The sequence below is a fragment of the Strix aluco genome, chromosome 1 (assembly GCF_031877795.1).
Source record: "Strix aluco isolate bStrAlu1 chromosome 1, bStrAlu1.hap1, whole genome shotgun sequence".
Classification (NCBI taxonomy): Eukaryota; Metazoa; Chordata; class Aves; order Strigiformes; family Strigidae; genus Strix; species Strix aluco.
Window position 1 is genome coordinate 161,361,331 of NC_133931.1, and position 23,714 is coordinate 161,385,044.

General features: G+C 42.7%; 1 protein-coding gene across 4 annotated transcripts in view; it reads right to left on the reverse strand.

Moving 5' to 3' along the window:
* The window catches only part of BLVRA (biliverdin reductase A), a 32,987-nt gene that overhangs the window by 5,836 nt on the left and 3,437 nt on the right, over nt 1-23,714 (reverse strand). For 3 of the 4 annotated variants that reach the window (XM_074843020.1, XM_074843045.1, XM_074843036.1), the window contains 5 exons: nt 7,493-7,620; nt 5,655-5,774; nt 4,926-5,023; nt 3,391-3,498; nt 2,480-2,651 (listed from right to left, as the gene is read on the reverse strand). In XM_074843020.1, coding sequence (XP_074699121.1) covers nt 2,480-2,651; nt 3,391-3,498; nt 4,926-5,023; nt 5,655-5,774; nt 7,493-7,611 — 617 coding nt within the window. In that variant the 5' untranslated portion in view covers nt 7,612-7,620. Of the gene's footprint in view, nt 1-2,479; nt 2,652-3,390; nt 3,499-4,925; nt 5,024-5,654; nt 5,775-7,492; nt 7,621-23,469; nt 23,565-23,714 lie in introns of those variants that run through there. The other variant, XM_074843027.1, reaches the window with a different exon arrangement.

The following is a 23,714-nucleotide window of genomic DNA, read 5'->3' on the forward strand; positions in this document are numbered from 1 at the left end:
AGGCCGAGGTCATCTCCCAGATAGCTGGGCGTCAGGCATTAACACACACCTCCAAAATCCAGCCAGGGACAGATGAGCAGCCAGTGCAGGCTCTGCAGTGGAGACAGACTATAGCCTTTGCACAAATCCCTGCTTAACGAGCAAAACACAGGCTGCTGCATTCTGCACCTGCTGTATTTTTCAAGGCAGAAAATAGGTGGAATTAACCTGATTTCTCAAGGTTAGCGTAATCCTGTCTTTCTAAAAAGGATGGGATTGATCTCAGGAAAGGTGCAGACCTTTCCCATCCTTCAGCAAAATAAAGGTTGGGCAAATTAGAGCTGTAACACCATCACCATGACTGCCAGGCCATAACTTCACTTGATGGAGAGTGGGCCAAATTCTCTACTGCTGTAACTCCACTGACGTCAATGGGGGAAGGTCAGCAGGAAATATGGCCCTGCCACTGAACAGAATACAGGAACGCTATGTAACTTTCCAGTCGGCGTAAATTATCCCAGAGGCATAAAGCTGACTGTCCCCGAGGTCATTAAAATGCTCATGGTGACAAAACACTAACTGACCCATACAAATAATCAGTAGTGGACTAAGAAAAACAGGTATCAGTTAGCAGTGTAAAGCAGGAAAAAAACAGTAATCCAGAAACCGTTCTGTATCTAGCAAATATCATACACAGTAGCTAAGAACTATCTAGGAGACAGGACAGCCAGGGAAATGTTTAAACCACCCACTAGTTCCACCTGCTGGAATTAGTTCAAAATCTCACTTTATACAGATCTTTACAGCTACTCGTGTTACTGGCAAATTGCAAAGAGGGTAAACAGCTTGTATACAGAGTTCTGTCCTCTCACAACTGCATTTTAAAAGGAATTGGAAATGAAGTTTTATTTAAAGAGAGAGGAAGATTGCTAAAACAAGATGGTAATCCCACAATAAACTGCAGTGGGCTTTGTAGGACTGGCTGATAAAAGGTTTAACTAGACCTGCGGTGAACCTAATAGTTCAAATGAGCTCTGATTATTCATTCCCCAAACAGCTAGTCCTGCAGGTTATTACTTTTTAAACTAAACACTTACCTAAAATTATTAAAGTATTAAGCATTCATGTTTGGTGGGGTTTTTCTGCTGTTGTTGGGGTTTTTTTTAAGTGTTCTAGCAGTGTAACTTCAACAAAAAAGGGTAATTTATTACAAACAAAGATAGGCCAGAATAATTTCCCATGGGGTCTTATTTTCCCCTGCTCTCCCTAGTCTTCTCATCTGTCTCTTGTCATATGCCTATGAGTGGGTCATCTGTCTCAAAGGCAGAGTGTGCTACATGGGAAAACAGGAAGATAGGAGTGAAGAGAAAGGAACAAATTGTTCCATCACCATTCTTACCTCCTAGGAAACATACAGAGCATGGGTAACTTCTCTGTACCTTTTCATGTCAGACAGTTCTCAAGTTGCATCTATAGCACACAGTAAACTGTCGTTGTAACTTCAACATATCTGAAAGGACATGACCTCCATGCAGATGGTCCAGAATGGCCAAACCAGAGAGTTTCCAGCAAAATACACCACCAGACTTTGGACTAAGTTGAGTACTCAATCCACAGGATGAAACACTGAAGACTTACTTCATGGTCATATATTATTTAGAAATACACTATTTTATAGCAAGGCCATTAAAAATATACTATTTGATAGCAAGGCTATTGTTAGCATATAATAAAAGGGAGATCAAACTCATTATTATAAAATGCATAATCCGAAGAGTTTTCTGCAAGGTTTCATGCAATGATTGGAAAAAATGGCAAGCAGTCCTGGCCACCAGATTCTCACTCAGTCTGAAATGCTCATGCAACAAAAGCAAAAAGACAAGAAATGGGAAACATACTGTTGTCCTACTCAGGAAAAAAAAAATCAAGGAAACTTAAGGACTGCAGATTAAACATTAGTCAAGAGCAAACTTGACATGTTGGCATTTCAGTAGTTTATTGTACTTCTGCTCAATACGTGTCATTTTCTCTTAACCTCCAGCTAGTACTACGTACCAGTACAAACATTATAGTGCTACAAGCTAAATAACTAGTGCATTACCTTTTCAAACAGTCATACATTTTCAACCTTTAAAGAAAGGTTAGCTTTCAATGTACAGCTAGAATGTCTGATGCTAAACAAAAAATATCGTGCCTCTGAACAATTTTTCACAGTGCAAGAGAAGGGTCTTGGGCATGGCAAAATGTATTATGGGCCCATTCCTATATTCAGACATCAGAAAAGAGCTTTTAAACCTCCTTGTGCTCTTCAGCAGACACTGTTTGGTGGTGGCTCTTTTTACTGGGATTACTACAGGAAGCACTTTCAGGTCTGTTTCTCCTGTACACTTTCATGCCAGTATCCACCCATTCTGTTTCCACAAGAGGAAAAGAGGATGCAGAATTCCTGCAGATGACACCTGAAGAGCCTGGCCCACCTGCTGCCACGGTCATTACTCACTTCTTGTTTGACGTCTGAAAGTGAACAGTCATTCTGGAATAATTCTTATCCTTCTGCTTTACTCTGGTGGCAGATGTAACAGTGAGGTCTCCAAAGAGGTCAATCAGCCAAGTCAGTCGGGCAATTCCACTGAAAGCTGGGAATCCTGTTTTGTTTTCATCGAGGACGCTACCTGGTGCAACAGCAACAGAAAGTCTTGAGAAATGAGAAAGAGAATAATGCCCTCTGCACAGGAAAAGCTGAAGAAACTGCAGTGTTGTGGGCTTAGAGACCAGAGTGCAGAAAGGCCACGAGTGGATGGGCTGAGTAGGAAAGTCAACAAACACGGTCAACCTTGAAATGGATCAGTTGGTGAGCTATGACAGAGAAGGCTGCACAAAGTTCATACACAACAAACCCTTCAGGACATGTTGAGGACAGGAGGGCATATGTGGCTTCACAAGGGAATGAAGTAGAGTGAAAACAATGGCTTGAAAATCTCTCCCAGCTCTTCTGGGGCCAAACACCAATACAGAAGACTAAAGGTCCCCACCAGAAATTGGGACACTTCCTCAGAGCTCATCCTCCTCTCTGAGACCAACATGAATGAGAAATTGGTCACTACCACCAAAATACAGAGGGGATGAAGAAGTGCTCTCTCCTCCATTCAACAAGGCACAGGCTTGTGTTCTTCACCAGATAGCAGAAAGATAAGCAAAGCAACAGTCCGTAGAAGACAACTGTTAAGGCAAAGGTGCTTTCCAAACACTTCTGTAATTCCATGGAAATAACCAGAACTGATACCTGTGTCTCTAGTAAGTTTATAGACAGACTCTCATCTAAAAGGACTGAATGAAGCCTGGAAGGACTGGTGTCCCTGTGGAGCAGGCAGACAAATCCAGATGGATTTTGATTTCCTCACAGCTACTGACCTGTGAAATGCAATGTTCCCTTCACCAGTTCTTTCCCAGCCACCTCTTTTTTCAGCTCCTTGTACTCTTCAGTCAGAAGTTCAATATGCTCCACATGGAGTACTTTATCTGCCATTACAAAAAAAAAAAAAAAAAACAAAAAAAAACCCAAACAAAAAAAACACACATCAAAAATCAGGCCAGATTAAATAAGAGCTTTCTGTGTGAATCAAAGGCACATCTAAGCAGTAAAGGCTTCACCAGCCACCAGTGGGAACTCACTTAGAAATGTTCTCACGCATGGCTGGCAAAATGATGTCAGGAAGAAAATCAAACACGGGCCCTGTGCTAAGGCATCAATCTGGGTTAAGGATTTTCAGGAGACAAATATAGAGACTACAGGGACAGTAGCCACTATGTTTAACAGAAACTCTGTAACGAAACCCAATACCCAACTATGGTTGAAACATGAGTCTTCAAAGTAAAAGATGGATTAATTGTTGGCCTCTTTCCCTTCCCATTTCCTTGTTCTGCATTTTTCCTCCCAGGGTAGTAGGAAAGAAAAAGGAGGAGAAAAAATAGCCTAAGACTCAGACTGAGACTGTAACAATATGTTAAAGAGTACCTCCCACCACTGCAATTAATTGGGCTACTTTGGAATAGAGGCTATCCAGTACACATTGAATGTGGCCCTCATTCAATATGTGTTTTTCTGGAAGGTTTCCAGGAGAGTTAGTTTAGGCTGCTGACAGTAATGCTGCTGCTTCAAGAGAAGGGGCATAAATTCTGCTCAATGGGAAGCCATTTGGCGAGCAACAAGGCAGTAAGTGCTGTTGGTACAGGGAAACAGCAAAGCAGAAATCCTATACCTCCGGTGTTTTAGGACAAAAGTCACAAAGGAAGTTTTTAAGAAGTAGTGGTATAAATAGTGCAGCTTGTCCGAACGGTTTGCACACTGCTCCTGCCCAGCACTGTTCTTCTCCTTGTAGCCCCATACATCCCCACTGGCCTCAACTGAACTGCCAGCTTCTGACCCTTGGCACCGCAAGGTTGGGACCACATGCTTTCCAGAAATAAAGAGATTTTGCTTAGAGACAAGCTGTCTTTCAGACAGGGATGCCTTGCTGACCTACAACAGCATGAGCAGCTGTGTGTGACCAGCACATCACAAATGCTAGAAGCTGGGGGAGCTGTTTCCAGTTTTATTTTCAGGGAGAGAGAGGACAGCAAAGTGCACAAGTCCAATAGCTACACTCATTAAGTGCTTTACTGTCACTGTGACAGGAGTTTCCTTCTCTAACTGAATTCTTAGTGTCACAAGCAGAGACCAGTTCTTTTGTGAGGGCAAACATACCTTACTCTTAGCACTGATATTTGTGTTTTTATTTCCCCATTGGCACATGTCTTAAATCCTAGATTGACACATCTCTGAGACAGGCATACTCCCTTGTATGTCATGATTAATAGTAGACGGGAGCCCTGCCTTTGAGTTTGATGCCTTTTGGTGCTACCCAACAGGTAATAACTGTTTACACCCTTGGGAACAAATGTGTTACCTTTCTGCTCAGCCATCTCCCAGAGCTCATGGGCCGCCTTAGCAGACAAAGCCATGGGGTACTCAACAAGGACATGTTTCCCAGCTTCTAAAAACATTCTGAAAGGGATACAAGACCAGTCTTTTAAAAGTATATCATTGCAATCATCTCTCTCCAATGTGTAAGCTGCTTCTCATTCTCACAGTCTGCCCTATATGGAGAAATGCACAGTGCGGAGTAGCAGAAATAAATGGCAAGTTTCTTAGCAAGGATGGTGTGGTGGCTACATCATACACTTAAACACCAGGAGAGCTGGGTCTTAATTCTTCTTTTTCCACAGAATTCCCTCACTCACCTACAGCAAGTCACTAAAATGTTGCAGTGTTGAGCACTGTAATTTCTAACTTCCAGACACCTGAGTGGCTGGAGTGGGGCACCGGAGTGCCCTTCCTCTATATATTCTGTGAGGAACGGCTTGGAATCCTATTTCAAGCTGCCTATCCATCAAACGCAGGCCTAGAGGTAGGCAGTTGGAATTATTTGGGAAATGAATGCATCTGAAGTCCTACTCTCTTCCAGGGTTTATTGGGTGCACTAGGGAACTGGCTATCATTCACTTCAGGCTTCTAGTCTGGCAGCATCTTCTCCAGTGTTCACACCCTCTCCTGCAACAGCTTTACACAGCTCCTCTATGTTTCTAAATTACAGGGGAAAGGGTGGCAAAAAGGAAAAAAAAAAATCTCAAAATACCTGATGGTTTCTTCATGGCTTCTGTTCTCTGTGCTGATGAAGGCTGCATGGATCTCTTTGCTTCTCAGAGCATCTTCCAGGCTAATCTGCTTGGCCTCATTAATATTGCCAAAACCCCTCCTGTATATTTAGCATAAATACAACCAGAGTATAACTATCACAGCCCACTCTTCCCAACTGCATGTTGTGCACCAGCACTTAGAAATTGTTCCTATGGACCACTGGCTCACTGAGCTCAACCAGGGTAGAACAAAGGCAGCTCGTTATCCAGGAAGGGCATGAGCACTTACAGACAGAAGTGGAGTGCACAGAAGAACAAAACAGATGGGCCAGTGTGTAGGTGGTGGTATCAGTAGTGAAAATGTTGTGCTGTTGAGGTGTAAAGTGCTTTTTGATTTTGTTTTTTCGGTTTGGATGTTTTGGTTTTTAATAAGCATCATTACGAAAGAGCCATTTTAAGGGTGACTTGAAGGACAGTGTTCCTACGGGAGAACTTCTCCCCACCATGATGGACAACATGGGCAACAGGACTTGAGCTGGGAGGGCCACATGCAACTACAAGAAGTACAGACAAACAGAAGAGGGACAAAACAGATGCCTGGCTAGGATAACTCACACCTTGCAACACACACACCGTGTTAGTGCTAAGGGGAAGGCTCTCTTGGCCACCACCCTGAGCACATCTCCACCTGAAAATGAAACACACACACTCCCTCCAAAAGCCCTTTGCATTAGTAAAGACTGCAGCAGACCCCTTGACAGGGTTAGGAGAGGTGACAGAGGGCATGAGGGTAGGCCACAAGCAGGACTTGAAAACAGAGACAGGTAATGTTTGTGCGTGACTGGAATGCAAAGAACAAGGCAACATATGAACCATGCATTTTGACAGCACTGTTTCTCAACAGTAGTAGTAGAAACCCTATCTTCAGCGTTGTTCAAGGCTAGCTGTGGCACCAGCAAAGGCATCAGGGAACCAAGAGTGTATTTGGCAGGGAGATAAACTGGATGACCTAATGGGTCCTTTCAGTCTCAGACAACCTGACTGCATGATTTAAATATAGCTGGAAAAAATACATTCACAGTCTGTGATCCATACATATACTGCCTAACTATTTAAAACCTTTATGCTCCGCTGCTATGGGGCAGACAGTCCAGCAGGAATGCTTAGAAGGAGGTATACACTAAATTTCCACAGCTCCAAGCTAGTGAGAAAAACTCTTGCTTTCTAAGAAGCAACCTAACTGTATGTATTAAATTATGGAATTTTCTTCAAAAACATCTACAGGTTCAGTACCTGTTTTTTTTTTTTAAAAAAAAAAAAAGAATTTTATGATTAAGTCACAGTATTAGGAGCTTTACAACTCGTTTTTGTAAAAAAATTTTTAAAACTCTGTAAAACTTCTTCTGTTTTTTAAACATTTCTACAATGCCATGCACACATTAGCTCATTAGTGTAATTATTTTCTGTACCATCCTAAACCTAGAGGAAATTAGACAGTTAGACAGAATTGCATTTCTTTTTATCACACAGATCCTATAGCGAGAACGTCACTCAGTTTTTATTTTAGTCATTTCTACAAGGCATCTCACTAAGGTATCCTATTTGTTCCCTCTCGCAAAGCTTTCTGTGCTCATTTCCTAGCTGCCACTCAAAATGACAGGCATATTTGCATAAATTTTCCCTTTTCAGACAGCTTTAATTATAAGAGAAATATAAAACTTTGGATATTCATCCCCTGTCCCCTGAAATAATAGTCCTCCACATGGAAAGGCATGTGCACCAGAAGAAAGAAACATTACAATATACGTATTAAACATGCTAAAGTGAAATTTCTAACCTGGATACAAATCCAAAGAGTTTCAGGTGCTCAGAAGGGCTGGAAGGCATCGGATTCATCAAGTCTCGGATTCGTGCTAAGCCAGCAATTCCAACTCCAACCACCACTGTCCCAAACATTTTGTTAATCTGACCAAAGGAAAAAAAAGCAACATTTTTTTTCTTTTAGTGGGGAGGGGAGCAGCTGGGAGGGAAGATGGGAGGATGGATTACTCTTGAGCCCTGCTTTCATACAGCCAAACCTTATTCAGATGTCAGCAAGCAGCTAACAGAGATGTTAAGCTATAAGCTACTGAGCTCACTCGCATCCCATTGAAAAGTGGTCAAGCGGTTCAGCCTGTCATAGGACTGATCTTGAGACTTGTATTTAACAGCTATGATATCACAGCTCCAGCACAAAGTTCTTCCTTTCCGTGAATAGAAGGCAGACTTCAAAAGCAAGACATTCTTCTATTTATATCGCTGCTTCCATGCTGGAAAAGAGCCAAAAAGTTCTGCAAACCCAGCAGAGCTTTATATAAACCCTGCTAACTTCCTGAGCGCCTGCAGCACAGCCTGCCCTGGGCTGCCACACGGACATTCACAGTGCACAGCAGCATAGCCAGAATACTTTGGGACAGGAAGCAAAGAGCATCTTTTCTTCCCCCGTGTAACCGCTGGCATGTCCCACAATGTCAAGATGCAACCAACCATCTGATAATTTGGTCAAGATGCTTGCTTGACATGTATATGCACAAAGAAAGCTCTGCCATCTCTTTAATGACAAGCAGGCATTTCCTCAAGATTTACATCTTCCAAAAGAACATTCCTGCCACAACTGCATCATATGGAAGATGAGCCAGGCCAGGCTGCTGGGCCACTGGTAATAAATTCTGTTGGTTTTATGATTTCCCATTGATTTGCAGAAGCACTGGACAACTGGTGTAACCTTTTGAACCTGCACTGTTCCACCACCCTGAGGACTAGCAACACTTTGTAAAATAATTTTTAAGATTTACAGGAAAAGTGGCCTAAAACCAAGCCAAGTCAGCCCATCTGCATTTTTTGTTCCTTCCATCCTACAACAGTGTCCCTTCAAACTATTTCTTCTGTTTCAGTGTTCTCCTTCCTGTCACTGCCAATTCCTTCACCGTAGTGAACTCTTCCAAATGCTTCCACTACCTGGCTGCAGCCCTTCAGATCTTTCTGAGAGTTAAATGGATAAATGGACAACCCCACTTCACTCCTCCTTGTGCCTCTTGTCTGACGGGATCACAGTGCAGCAGCACAGCCGTTAAGTGACTGTTCTGACAGGGCTAGAGGTTGACAGCTGCTAAGAAATTATATCAACTGGCACAAAGAAAAAAATAAACAAAAGAAAGCCACTCTCCAATCACATGTCATGTCTGGATTTCATTTTTCTGTAAGCTCCTGAGTACATACATATTCCTGACAGTGCTAACTCTTTACTTTATCCATGCCAAAAGGGTACAAGGGTAAAACACACGGTGGTGTGTTTAATGCAAAAGAAGAAACGAGTGATATTGGAAGAGTTCTCTAGGGGGATTGCAGTGACATGTCATTACCAAATATTTGAGGTATAACGTGATGACACTGCTCACCAGGGAAGAGAGATGTATAGGGCTGACAGAGAGAAGGAGAAAGGGGGGTAACAACCACACAACCCATTTTCAGTTCCACCGACAAGCAGAGTCCTGGTCTGGGCTCTCCGTTACACTCACTTTTCTCTATGGCCAAGGAGAAGAGAGACTGAGACTTGCAGAATGATCTCAGCTGGAAGGAGCCCCTGGAGGTCACCCTACCCAAACCCCACTCAGTCGCACCAGAGCCATGCCAGGTTCTGACTGGCCCCACGATGGGAATCCAGCAACCTCCCAGGGCCCCTGCTGCAGCATTTGACCACCCTCACAGCAAGAACAACTTCATAGTATCTACTCAGAGTTTCCTGCATTGCCTTTTGCCATCCCACTTCACATCTCCCAGAAGAGTGAGGCTCCAGCCCCTCTACATCCTCCCATCAGAAAGCTGTATGCAGCAATAATACATCCCTTTACTCTTCTTTTCTGGCAGGTGGACAAACCCAGTTCCCTAAGCCTCTCCTCATTCATCATCTGCTCCAGCTCCCCGATCATCTTGGTGGCTCTCTACCAGACTCGCTCCTGTATTTAACTTATTTCTCATACCAGGGTACACAAAACTGGACACAGCACTGCAGGCGTAGCCAGATCCTGTTGGCTACACCCTTGCTAATGCAGTCCAGGTCCTGTTGGCCTTCTTTGCTGGAAGAGCACATTGTGGCCTGAGGTTCAACATGTCCACCAGCATCTGTAGGGCACTTTCTGACTTTCCAGTCTTGCAGTCCTCAACCTGTACTGGTGCACAGGGCTATTCCACACTGGACAAGGAACCCTATGTTTGCCTTTGCTGAACTTCATGATGCTCCTTGTCTGCCGCTTCTCCAGCCTGCCCAGGCCCCTCTGGTGTACTGACCACTCCCCCCAGTTTGATTTCATTCACAGACTTGCCAAAGCTGCGCCCCATCCTATCGCCCAGTTGGTTAATAAAGACACTTAACAGTGCTGAAGATGAGTACAATATTTGCCCTTTTCCAGTCACCAGGAACCTCCCCTGATTACCACATGGCTTCTCAATGACAATAACCAAGTCCCTCAGCACCCTTGGAAGTACCTTGTGTGGTGCCAGGAGCTGTTGTACATCCAATTAGCTCAAGAGCTACATCACTGTCTTCCTCTACTGTGGGTAATGCTACATTCCCACAGACCCTGTTATTGGACTCTGAAAACCAGGAGGCCTCAGGACAGACCTTACTAGTGAAAGCCAAGGCAAAAAAAAAGGCATCAAGTACCTTTGATTTCCTTCGCCCTGGCCCCAATGAGCAGCAGGCTCACATTTTATCAGCTTTTTTTGTGTCGCCAATGTACCCAGAGAAACCATTCCCATAGCTTGTTTCAGCACCATCTGAGCTTTGCCTTTCTCAGCTCTGTCCCTGCAAGCTCAGCCACTGCCTCTATGTCCCTCCTGGATAGTCCTTCACAGCTTGTGCACGTTGAGAGTGAGCTCAGTAAGGAGGTCCCTGACAATCCACACCCGCTTTCTGTCACGCTTGCCTCTGCTTGCAGAACACGGGAGCGGGCCCTGCCTGTGCCCTGGGGACATCATCCCTGTAGATCAATCTCAGCCCCTCTGCCCCCCCCCCCGGTAGTCTCCCACAGGACTTTGTCAAGCAGAGCCATCAAAAAGCCAAAAACCTGCTCTTCTAAAGTGTATGGTTGCAATTCTTTAAAATGTAGATTCATAAAGGCCTCCAGTGTGAATCAGGACCAGGTCAGCAGAGATTTTTAGAAGCAGTCCAGCTGGACAGCAGCTGAAGAGGTGCTGACTTTAAGTTCAGAAATTTTCAAGGTTACTGGAGTGTTAAGCTGTTAATATTTGCCTACTGCCTTTAGCAGGATTGGGAGTGGGAGTCGCACAGCAGACAAATTCCCCTGAAGCTCCTACAGTCATCTTGTTTCCAAGAACTGCTTTTTCTTCTGGTGAGCTGCTGACCTCCGCTTCAGTGAAGTGGAGAAGGTAGGGGAGCTGACCACCTTCTTGCACTGCCATGAACAAAGAACATCTCTCAGCAGATGCTCAGGTTGCACAACGTCAACATTTTTGCTTCTCCTTTGAAAAAACTTTCCTAGTTTCATCTGATGAACAATTTCTGACGTCCTCAAAAGTCACATTTAAGAGAGGCAAGATGATTTCAACCTAGGAACAAAAACTGTTACTATGCAACCCGTTGCCATAGCAACCAGCCATCCAGTCCAGGTCAAGGGTTTTACTGGCTGATGCGGTATCCACACGGAAAGAGACAGCTAGTAAATGTACATTACGGAACCTTTGCTTATGCACGTAGCTAAGAGAAAAATCACTACGTCTGCAACCCTGCTGCAGCTTTTTATTACCCTCATTTTGCTCACACAACAAATCCTGCAGCTGCTCAGGGAGAAAAGTAAATTACATATTTTTTGGAACTGTCATGAACCATGTAAGAGCAGAATAGAGAATACTCATCTGAGAGTCCAGATGAATATATGAAAATTTACTCCTTTTTTCAAACCTTTACGTGAGGATAACAGCTACAGTTACCTTTCAAGTACAAAAATTATGAAGGAGGAAGCCTAAACTGTAAACTGCAGTGCCTGCTTTCCATGCCTTTTTCTTAAAATTGGTGACCTCGGTTAAAGCTTTGACAAAGAGATTTCAGAGGCATTTTCAAGGCTGCTGCACTTTGGCTCCTGTTGTACTGAAAAAATTGTGCAGTAAGTGATGTATCAGCCAGTGTCCAAGAGCATTTTTTCCACCCTTTCCTAACTGGCTGTATGAAGCAAAGGGGCTGGGAAGAAGACTAAAACCAAAGTCTTTCATGCTCACAGACTGTGACGGAAGAGTGCCTCCCACTGCCCAGCAGCTGCTGCCCTGACGTGGTCGCAGGCAGCCCTGCCAGCCCCACCAAGGGTCCCCTCTGAACTGGGGCGGGGGGCATGGTGGCTGCCAACCGGTGCGGGAGCTCCTCCCCACTGACAGCCAGCACAAGTGGCTCCTCTTACTGAGGGAGACGAGCCCTGTGTGACACAGAAGTAGAGCCAAGAAAGGCATCTAGCTGAAAAGGATCATTTATCCTACACTGACATATCATTGTCCCATCACCTCTCTGCTCTCTGATGAGTTTTCTACACTTCAGCTGCTTATTTCCTCTGCTGGATAGATCTAGGCTACTCTGTAGCAACAAAAAGTGCTCTATACCCAAGTACTCTTGCAAAAATTAGCTGTAAAACAGGAATATTCAGCATCAAAACAAGCAATGGAGTGTGCCCAAAGGGTTCGGTCACCCAGCAAATGTGTTCTTCCCCAGTGCAATCACTGCAGGACTTCAGCCCCTACAACTCAAACCCACTAATGCTCACAGAGGTAAGCTTAAGGGAAGCCAGGCTTACCTCTGTTTTGTGCAACATCACTAAGACCATGCAAAGCCAGTGCAGAGGCAAGATAAAAGGCAGAACTTAAGAATTATCTCCCCTTCAAGAAAATTTTTCATGGCCTATCTAGACAGCTTAAGAACAGGTACCTCCTCTCATGATATGTAGAGAATTTCAGTAAGCCTCTCTGCAGTTTTCAAAGTCTCTTTCCCACAGGTATGAATGAGTGACTCACATCAGAAATGAAAATATTTTGCAATTAATGTCACCTGCAATAGCATAACACTGATGTGGGAGGCTTTCCTGATGCACTCCCAGCCTGGTCTTTTTAAGTGTGTACTTGAAGTGGCTACCATTTCACTGCCACATGTATTTTATGAGTAGCAGAAACCTCGCCGATGAGTACTTAATCTGAAAATACTGCTGTCAAGGTTAGTTCACTTTTGCATACTCAACAGTTGAACCATTTCATTCCCACAGTAATTTTTCAGCAATTTTCACTCTCTCCAGCACCCCCTTCTATACCTGTCAGAGCTTTGCTTATATTAAATCTATTAACTCTACCAAACCTGATACATGTTGTCATTTCCTTCCTGCCACTTAAAAAACCACAACAGAATCCCCACTGACCTGGCAGCCACCTCCTACTACTCCAAAGAGGAAAGGGGGATTCATATGGCCAGGTGCCAGCAACTGGGGAGACTGGGATTCAGGAGCAGCTACTGGGCAGACTGAGTGTCTGAGCGTGGCTGCTGGAGGGATCCACCCTGTACATACGTACATAAATACGTATATATATATATTTTCTCAGTAGCAGACCATCCTGCTCAGCCAGAGAGGGGAGCAGGATGCGGCTGCTGGTGCTGTCTGTGTTTCTGTCACTGCTCTGTCTGTGATCTGTGGCTGGCCACGTACACATGCATACACATGGTGCCTATGTGGGCTCTGTGTGCGTGTGCTGACTGGGAATACGTTATCAGCCTTGACACTGGTCACACCAGGGGCCATGGAGCTGCACAGCCTTGTCCCTTTCAGGCCGTTGGATTCAGCCTGGTATTTTCTCCTAATATAAGCCAGGCTGGACTGAGAAAGTTTTCCAGAGCTCCCTTTGAGCAAACTTGTGGATTAGACATCATAGAAAATGTTTTCTCTGTTACAGCAGCAAAGCCCCGAGATGAGGGTTGCGGCGTCTTCCTCAGCGGAAATTTTTAGGGGAACACTGGACAGACAGCAGCAGTCACTGTAAAATCAACAAGCTGAAAACTCAAGATTCCTTCCAGCCCTACATCTCCGATTTCAAATACCCAGAGACCTGGCAGATGCCGTACTCCGGGTGTTGGTACATACTACAGCCTGTGCCACCACATCTTACTCTCATTGTCTACTACTCATTGTCTCTCATTGCAAGACACATCTGCCTGGAGCAGAGAGCGCAGAAGCTGAACACTGTGGCTTTTGTTAGTGTTGTTTTTCAAACGGGAAGAACTGCACAAATGCTCCAATTTAGCAGCCTATTCAAAGGCATAAATATCCTTTGTTCTGCAGGAAACCACTTAGGCACTTTAACCTCCTTATGTGTTGGAGTACCTTCAGGAAGTAGACCCAACACAGGCCTCACTAAGCCTAACTAAAGGCAGAACTTGAAGAAAAAGGAAAAACAGAAATGTAGGCAAAGAAAATAATTGTTCGAATGTTAACATGATGGAGTGGGAGTTTGTGTTTTTGCTCTGCCTTTGCTGCAACCTAGAGATAAAAAGTAAAGTCCTTCTGCAAGAAAGAGACACTCAGGAAGGCAACCCCCATCACTCTTTGTTACTTCTCTTTAAAACATTAATTGAACATAAAATGAGAGTAAGGAATTTTCCTGAACATCTGCCAAGACCATTTACAGTCCCCACATTTCAGAGGAAAACAACAGCACCTAGAAGTTGGAGAGCAACCACATACATTTTCCGTGAGAGTTGTTTGTTACGGCCTTAAGTATCAACCCTCCCAGCACCCCTCCACCTCTCACACCCATCTCTCCAGCTATCACAACCCAGGCCACAGTTTTCTGGCAGGCGAGTTATATCTTCAAGGCACTAACTGCCATAGAGGTTTGCTGGCAGAAAACAGTCTCTCATCCTGCCTGGCAGCACTGTATCTTAGAAACTGCCAGAGCGTTACCATAAATTCAGTCTCAAAAGAACCCTCTCAGACTTAGTTTGAAGTTTTTAGAAGGCAGGCATTCCTTATTGCAGTGCTGGATGCACGGGGGATCATTCCACCTAGAGTGCATACACTAAAACAAAAGTTTATCCTCTCTATACCTTAAACATATAAATATTCATACATTTTCCAATAAGTCTCCACCTTTCTGCCTATCTATTCCATTTACATAATGCTGGTGTTGCAAAATTACACTACACATGCGCAGGAGTCTCAGGTGGTCGTGGGTGGTGGTTTGGGGAGTTAGCCCCCTGCTCCTTTTCCTCTTTTATGGTCACGAGTCTTTTAAGGACAATTTCTTCTCCTTGGATGTTTCCCAACTCTGTTGTCTGGCCAAGATGTTCTCTCTTATCCGCCTTGTTTGAGCATTTCTGCCAGGATGTATCTCTTCTCAAGGTTAGGATATTTTCTCTGTACATTTTAATCACTCAGGCCTTGTGAAATACAAAGTTAAACATTGTTTGGTAAAAGAATTTCTTAATATTTAAGGTATAATGGATCACTAATTGTTACAGGCCTCAACCTGCAGGCACCAACTGCTCACAGGCATCAGCTAGCAGGCATCAAGAGTGGGCTTTTCTTCCTCGCTTTTAAATGTCATTTGAACAATACACCTGCATCGGTTTACATTTATATGCGGGCTTATTTGCCTGAGCTTTCTCATTAATTTCTGGTTTTCCAGCAGGCTGCCAAAGCTGAAGTTGATGTAGTTATGTTGAGATGAGGCCATATGCCATGTTACAGCTGCCAAACAATCACCTTTACTATATACAGTGATGGTTAATAATAAATAATTGCACTTGTAACAGATATACTCTTTCCAGCATTAATACCTAAGCAGAAAGGAAAACATATTTCTGCAACTTAACTCTACTAACTCCAGAGTCCACAGCAGTCCTGACTCCTGTCACAGTGAGGTTGCTCTCCACAGTCTGCAACTCCATACCTGCAGCAAAAACATCTCACAAAACTAATATAAAACCATGAGAGGTACTGGAAGAATCTGAAAATCTGCTTTTAATCCATAACATACTCCATCCTGTGGAGAACTGAATCTGAAGTGCTGTGACATACATGCATGGGTATGAATGCCCATTGTGTCCTGTTCTCTGTCTGTAGTCACACTTTGTGGTTCAGATTTGGTTGCTAGTCTGAAGAGGAAAAACCAAGGCAAATAACACTTCTGAAGTGGGGTCCCAGAGATGTGCAGAGAAGCTAAGTCCACGGTCTGGCTTGTTTTGGTTGAAACGCTGCCCTGAGATAACCCGTATCGTTTCAATGTGGGGGGAAAAGTAGTGATTTGTGCAGCCAGCATAAAGCGGAGGACCTCGCCTATTATAAGTACTTTGCATGAGATAACTGATTTCTATAGGTGACAGCTGAGATCCAAATGTCATCTGGAGGTAATCTGGATACTACACCACTAATGCTGAAACTATCCAGGAAAGAACTGAGCCCATTTTTGGGCACCTGAAAAAAATTAAGAGAAAGACATAAAAGGCTCCACTTCTTATTTTATAAAAATATTCCCTCAAAAAAAACCTAAAAAAAACCAAGCAAAAAACCCACCACCCTTACTTCTAATGCTAGGTTTCCAGGAACTACTCTGGAGTGAATTACAAAAAGCCTTGTGAAACTTCTGGTGGGTAAATAAATAATCCCACATAACTGCGGCCTCATCACTGCTATTCTTTAACCAAAAGGCTGTTTGTATGTGGCTAATTAGTATATGACTAAAGCAAAGAGAGCAACAAACAGTCCCAAAAATTTATGTCAGGCTTTAATGTGCTATAACAATTTTTGAAAGAAGAGTGTTTTAACAAGCGACTATCAATTACTTGGGAGTAAAATCCAGTTTTAGATGAGCACTCACGAGAACGAGCTATGGTATGGAGCTATCAGCAATTCACAGATCCTAATTTTCCATGGGCTCAAACAATATTACTGCTATAGTACCAGTCTGTGCCTGAACACAGAGTGCAGAAAATAACCCTGAGTAAAGCTAAAAATGTTACTAACTCAAAGACGAGGAAAAAAAGGCATGAAACTCATCCTCCACCACCTCTTTGGCTTAACACCATGTAAACACTAAAGCTGTCACAGAGTTGAACTCCGCCAGGTCCCTGTGGACCGTGAACCATGTCCCCTGGCTTCCCTAAAGAACAATAAAGCCACCAGAGTAAAGACTTGCACGGCTAAGTGGCTGAACACTAACTACTGAGACTCTGCTTAAACACCTATTTCATAGAAAGACATTGCTGTTTTGTGCAAAATTTAAAATTGAGAGCTTTAAAATTGAGAGCTTTTCATGTTCCGTTAAAAAGAAGCAGGACTACTCATCCATACCTGCATTTTTTGGGGAAACTACTCGGACCTAATCACAAAAGGCGTAGCTGACAAGTCAGGGAGCCGAGATGTGCCAAATAATCTGAGCACATTCCCTTCCCTCCCCTATGCTACTCATTTTGGTTTTGCTGTGTAACCGACTGAGCGAAGAGGCTCCTCCACCTCACGAGATAGATTCACAAATGCTTTGCAGGTAAACTCTAAAGCCAGGAGCAACTTCCAAGCCTTTGCTGTAATACAAATGAAAGTGATGATGGACAATTACAGAAAAATGTTCTGAAATATTTTCTCAATTACTACATCCGCCCCTAAATTTCCTTGCCAATTACTACAGTTCTTTCTACAAGCACTTTCTTCTTCAGAGGGCCTAATGAATGTAGAGCTGGGCTGGGCAGATGCAGGGAAGCTGTATTTCCAGGCTGTCTTACTTTCTCCCAGAAGTTTACTAGGTGACCTAAAGCAAGCAAATTACATCCCCTTTCCCTGTCAGTCTTCTCAATTCCAGAGAAGGGGAAATCTCCCTCTTCTATAAAGCACTCCCAGACCTACTGATGATAAGTGTAATGTAAGAAGTAGGTATTATTACAACATCTCTTCTTCGTGGTAGGAAATCCCACACAGATCAGACCTCTAAAAAAGGTGGGTATAACTAAGGTTTGTATTGAAATATCTATATAAAACAATGGCATATAACACATGACACAAAAATACATTTTTTTCCTTTCTCTTGCTGTTAAACTCTTCTGAAACCCGAACCCTACAAGCAATTACATGCATGCTTAGCTTTAATCGCAAGTAATCCCATTGATATCAATGAGGATACTCCTACAAGTACATTAAGAAATAAGAGCTTTTTCTGTTTACTGTAATATTAGTAGGCACAAGAACAAAACACATATCCAACCACATGTTCTTTTAATATCTTTATGGACTCAACCCAATAGATGATACCTATCTTCCGGTCCACTAAAGGTCACTGCATCCCAGATCTGTAACAGGCTGACCTATTTTGAGAATTCCCCAAACAAAAAAAGCACTCCTGCTACACGCTGCAGTCACCATAAAGATTTTGCTTACCATGTCTGCTGAAACCCTCTGCCTCCATTGTTAGCATGACAGCAACTCATAACACCAGAGGCCTGCCCCATACTCTCTTCAGAGCAAACATACACATAAATTGTAGCTGGTCAGACAAGTGTATTTTTTTAGACAACTTTCTCTTCCTCTACCTCAGCAAAAATGTTTTCACCCTTCTAAAGTAAATTGAGTGATAGAAAGGTTTTTTTTAATAACTAGATTGAGATAACTTGGGAAGTAAATAAAGTTTTGCATTATGTTGTGATCTTAAAAATCATGCATGCAATGGCTAACACCTCTGTCATTTTATCAGCCTACCACTCCTCAGTAGGGCCTGAAAAATGCAATAGATGCTCTCCATTCCCATTAAATTTTGGAAATCTACCCATGTCAGCAATTGCTTGAGAGTAGGAAAAAAAATAGCTCTTGAATGAAGACTAACAATTGAAGTTACTCAAACCCCTCCTAACTTCAGAGCTCTGTATTTTTCACGTTACTGGGCACTGCAATACTCGAGAATCGTACAGGCCAGACACTAGTCTGCTCTCTCATGAAGAGCTAGTCTGCAATTCGATGTGATTTAGCAGTCAAGTAGTCCTGACATGCTACTCATCTGTTAAAATTGTTCCAAGAAACCGAAAACACCTTTACCAAAATATCAGCCACTAGAGGGGGCGTTTGGTATCCTACTTAAATCCTACTGATAAGAAAGTTAATTAAAAAAATAATTTAAAAGGCTACAGGAATGCTGTAAAAGTATATTTCCCACAGTACGTCAACTGCACATTAGGTCCCATGCAAAGTTTTAGGAAGAACAGTGCTTTCTTTTTGTATAACCGGACACAATGCAAAAGCAAACTCCACATCTCCCCTTCCAATTCCTAGGTCTACCCACATCAAACCCTGTGATTTCTACAAGCAGAGATGTTATTTTATATGCCAAGAAGATGGCTAAATTACCCACTAGTTTTGATTTTCCTGTACAGTCAGACAGCTCTGAGCATGCCTAAACCCAAACCTTCAAGTGTGCCAACTCGAGCCTGACATGCTCAGGCTCACACTTAGGCTCGATAAACAAGCGAAAGAATGACCTACAAAATGGTTCCTATTTACAACTGTCTGCCTCTTTACAGATCCACCATCAACAGATTCATTGTCCCAAAAAGTCTCCAAAAGGATCTAAAAAACTGCCATCAAGTTGGGTCCAACAGCAGGCAAAGCAGAAGATCCTACTTGGCTCAAGGCACTCCAACAACTACTTATATTTAAAACATGTCTATTGCAACTCTTGCACATGGATGTGTCATGAATACAAAAGTCATTAAAAATTATAAACTGACTTGGTGATTGGGTCCACGCAGTGACATTAGCTGGAGAGGGATACAGGATGGATTGTGCCAGTATATTATGGGCATCGTAGGTTCTACATACTTTATTAAATCTCATTGGTTTGGGACTGGTAAAGCTCCTGGCAGAGCCTACAAAACTCATTACCATCTCCAAAACCTATGTAAAAATAACTATAATTGGCGAATGGGCTTTAAAAAAACCCTTTACTCCTCACAATCTGCCTTTAAAGATGTGGAGCTGCAACGTTTAAGCAAAGCTGACTGCGCGCTCAGAGGAGTATTTTAAATGCACAACCTATTCAGAACCCGCATAGCTGTGTAATTGGGATAAAAGAACCCAGCACCACTCTTCTAATTTCCTCTGCCAAATGAATGTGCTTAATGTGGACCAGTATTTTATTTGTAACTGTGGCTGAACAGATGGATAATATCCCATCAAAGGCGGGATCGGCACAACCGCCTAAATTTGCAATAACTAAAACAGCTACAGCAGAGGTTCAGGAGCAGACAATACTCAGGCCACTGGAAGAGGGAAATATACCTTGTAAAAGAGGTAGGAAAAGAACTGGATCATGGAAGCAGGAGATTTCCAAGAGTGAATACTTCTGTTTGAAACAGAATACAGACATTTCTCTCTCAGATTTCATTAGCATATACCCACTTAATTTTTTCTGCAATATTTTGGTGAAGTGATTTAACAGTTACTCTTACAAGAGAAGAACTCTGTCCCCACCTCAAGTTCATGTCCCTAACTGCACCATTCCTTTAAATGGCCAAAGAGGTCACTGAGTTCTGAAAAGATGAGAGTGGGTGTACTGAAGCACCACCATCCTATGCTACCAATGGTAACACAGAAGTAATTTTAAAACATCACAACAATCCTGCTCATTATTTAGTCTTGTAGCTTTTAAAAACATTGGTCTAAATCCCATCTTCTCTCCTTACCTTCTGCTACCACAACTCAACAAAGCATTTTGAGCTTCTGGGAAAGAAGCTCACTGTATAAGATTAATTTCTATTATTCAAGCCATCACATCTCAGGCATGACTGTAGCATCTCCACAAAATGTGTTTCAGACAAATCATCTCTTTATTTATCATTAGAAATGGAAAACACAAGACATCCTACATTAGTATCATAAACACAAACACTACACATGGGCATCTGTAATTTGTCACTGTTTTACAGATGCCTGCCTTAGATACTGGATGATAAATCCCTGTTTTTCCCTCCCACGGCCAGACTTCTGTACATAAAGGTAGCCATGGAGCCTCAGCAGCTCAGAATACGTAACTGACAACTGTCTGCAATGATCTGTCTTCTGAGCCCACCTGGATCCATTGGCTTTGGTTAGGATTAAACTGAGTTGGAGAATGTGTGGCCAAACAATGGCTTGTGAGCCAGAATTACAGGTCACAAGCCATTTGACTACACCTGCTTTCAGGCTGGATGGTTTTTCCTCCTGACCACACGGATTTTAGTTCTGCAGTCTGGAATAGAAGAGTTCATTCCAGATAAGCATATAAGCAAAAATAAAGTGATGTAGGAGCTGGAAATTAATAATAACGAGCACACTGTGATGAAATGTACTTTGAATTTCTTTTTGTTAGAATGACAGAATGGTTTGGATTGGAAGGGACCTTTACAGAGCATCTAGTCCAACCTCCCTGCCAGGGGTGTGATGTTTCCCTTTCTCCAGTCACTGGGGACTTGGCCTGATTGCCATGACTTTTCAAATATGATGGAGAGTGACTTGGCAACTGCATCAGTTCTCTCTGCTCGTGATGATTCTCTTGATGAAAAAGGCCATCTCTGTCAGTGTGGCAGTATGACAGCTCAAAGGCGAAAGATGAATTGTTGAAGCCTCATTTAGTAGTCATTCAACCAAAAGAAACTTAATCTCCAGCACCTTCATGCTTCCGTAGGAGCTGATAACTTAGCGGCATCTAGGATAGGAGGACTTCCCCTCCCATGTCTTAAAAACAGGAACACTGTTTCTGATATTACAGGACATTTGATGCTGGGAAGGTACCAGCCAATTGATAGGGATGGTGGTAAGCTGCAGTGGACCAGCAGTTTTTCTGAAATGTGCTTTTTCAACCTGAGTACATGAACATGAGAAAACTGCTGACTTTGCATTGGGGGGGGGGGGGGGGGGGGGAAGTGCATCATGCATTTCCCTGGTGCAAAATCAGGCCTTCTTCAGAGACAGCAGGGAATAAAGACTGTGTTCTCCATTCCTGCCCATCCTGAGAAAGCAGCTTCCTTTTTTGTGAAGTATTTAACAGAAAAACCGGGCTCAGAGCAGCCACAGAACTATGTTGCCACATTGCCTGCTCAGAAGTAAAGAGGAGAAGGGCTGTGAATCTCTTCTCTCCCCTAAAGCAGAGGGCCAGCCACCATCAAGCCACTTTAAGCCCTGTTTATATTATCATATTACATGGATATTTTTATGATTCTTTTGCTGTGTTTTCACTGTGTCTATATTGCAAATATTACAAGATCAGGCTGATTGCCACCAGGACCTATCCAGGAAGGACTGGGTTAGAAACACCTGTCAGAATACTGTTATTTTTAAGCAGTAAGCGGAGTCAGGCAAATGACCTGCTTATTTTGAAAAGATTTATTCTTAAAATTTATTCTTAAAAAAGATTTAGTCTTAAGGCCTCATTACAGATATCAGGCATGTAAGAACAGACAGTACATCTTATCTTTCTAAATACTGGGCTAAATGCAAGGATAGTTATTCCACTTCACTATGCAAGTAAGTAAACGTAAAATAGATTTCAAAATCAAAGTTTTGCCCAGCAGTTGCCATCTGAGAAGATTACAAAGTCCAAATGAAAAACATGTTTCCTAGAGCAAACATTTCCAGCAGCCACCAGTACTGGCTATCCTGAGTTCTGGATGACGAACCTAAGACATCTCAGGGCTGTTCCTAACAGATACCAATCTCCAGGTTACTCAGACTGCAAATTCAAGTACTCTATACTTATGAAGAAAAACAGGTCTACTCTGTCTTACACGGGACACCAAAAATGAAAGCAGACAAAGCCCAGAAGGGTACCACTCTGTTTTATAGCTTCATCACTTAACAGTCAATTGTCACCAGTACACAATCCATCTTTACCCTTCTCTGCGTGATCCTCACAGATTTTTGCCACTACAGAATCATAGCTTTAGAAGACAGACACTAGGAGTTAATTTGCCTTCTCCATCAAAATTCTATGAATCTGATTTAATGGGGCCAAAAAAATCTCAGTCCTTTATGTATTTGTACTCTTACCAAGAGTAAGCCCAGAGATCTATACAAACATGCTGATCCCACTTCCAGCTGCACAAAATTGTTCTACGCCTGAGAAAAATTAGCAAATTACCCTGAAGACAAGTATGAGCACGCCACTGCAGTCTCTAAATTCATCACCGAATAACAGACTAACCAGTCTTCTGTTACTAATCTGTGTCAGTCTGCAAAGGACAGTAAATACTAAGGGCTGTTCTCCCTGGCAACAGAAAGGTTCACAAAGCTTTATCACTTCTAGCACAGCTAAAAAACATCCATAGTGTTTCAACTAGAATGACTGTGGTCTCAACTCTTCCCCTTGCATCCTATACTACTTCTTTCTCTTATTTAGGGATTACAGCATTATTTAATAATCCCATATTCTTTATGGCAGCTTTCCTCTACTCGCATTTACAGAACAAAGGTAATGACAAGACAATAAAGATCCCTTTCTGCCTACACATTTCACTAAGAGGGAAAGCTAATAAACATACCAGCATTACTTGAGCCATGAGAAAGGCTTGCTGTATTAGCCAGTGTGGCCTTTAATTTAGCATTTAGGAGAGTTACTGTAACAGAAACACTAGTTGCCCCAAACAGGGTCTTTCTAACTGGTTTATAATGCTGATACAGAGAAATGGTTACTTGTTTTGAGACTTATTTACTTATTTACTTATAGCAAACTGCTTAGCAACTTATTTACTTACTTACAGCAAGTTATATTATTACTTACAGTATTTTTGAATATTTCTAAGAATCTTGCTTGCCCAGACTGTTCTGTGGAATTTTACCAAGGACTACTGTGTTCATCAAAACAAAGCAGTTTACTGTGAAAATCTACCAAGAACTGCAGTGTTCAGCAAAATATCATGTTTTTGTCCTTGGGGAACAGGTGTGCTCTAACTAGTAGGGTCTTGGTAATGAGTAAAGATAGCCATATACGGACGGTAGAAGTTCCATTGGTTCTCTTAGATAAGA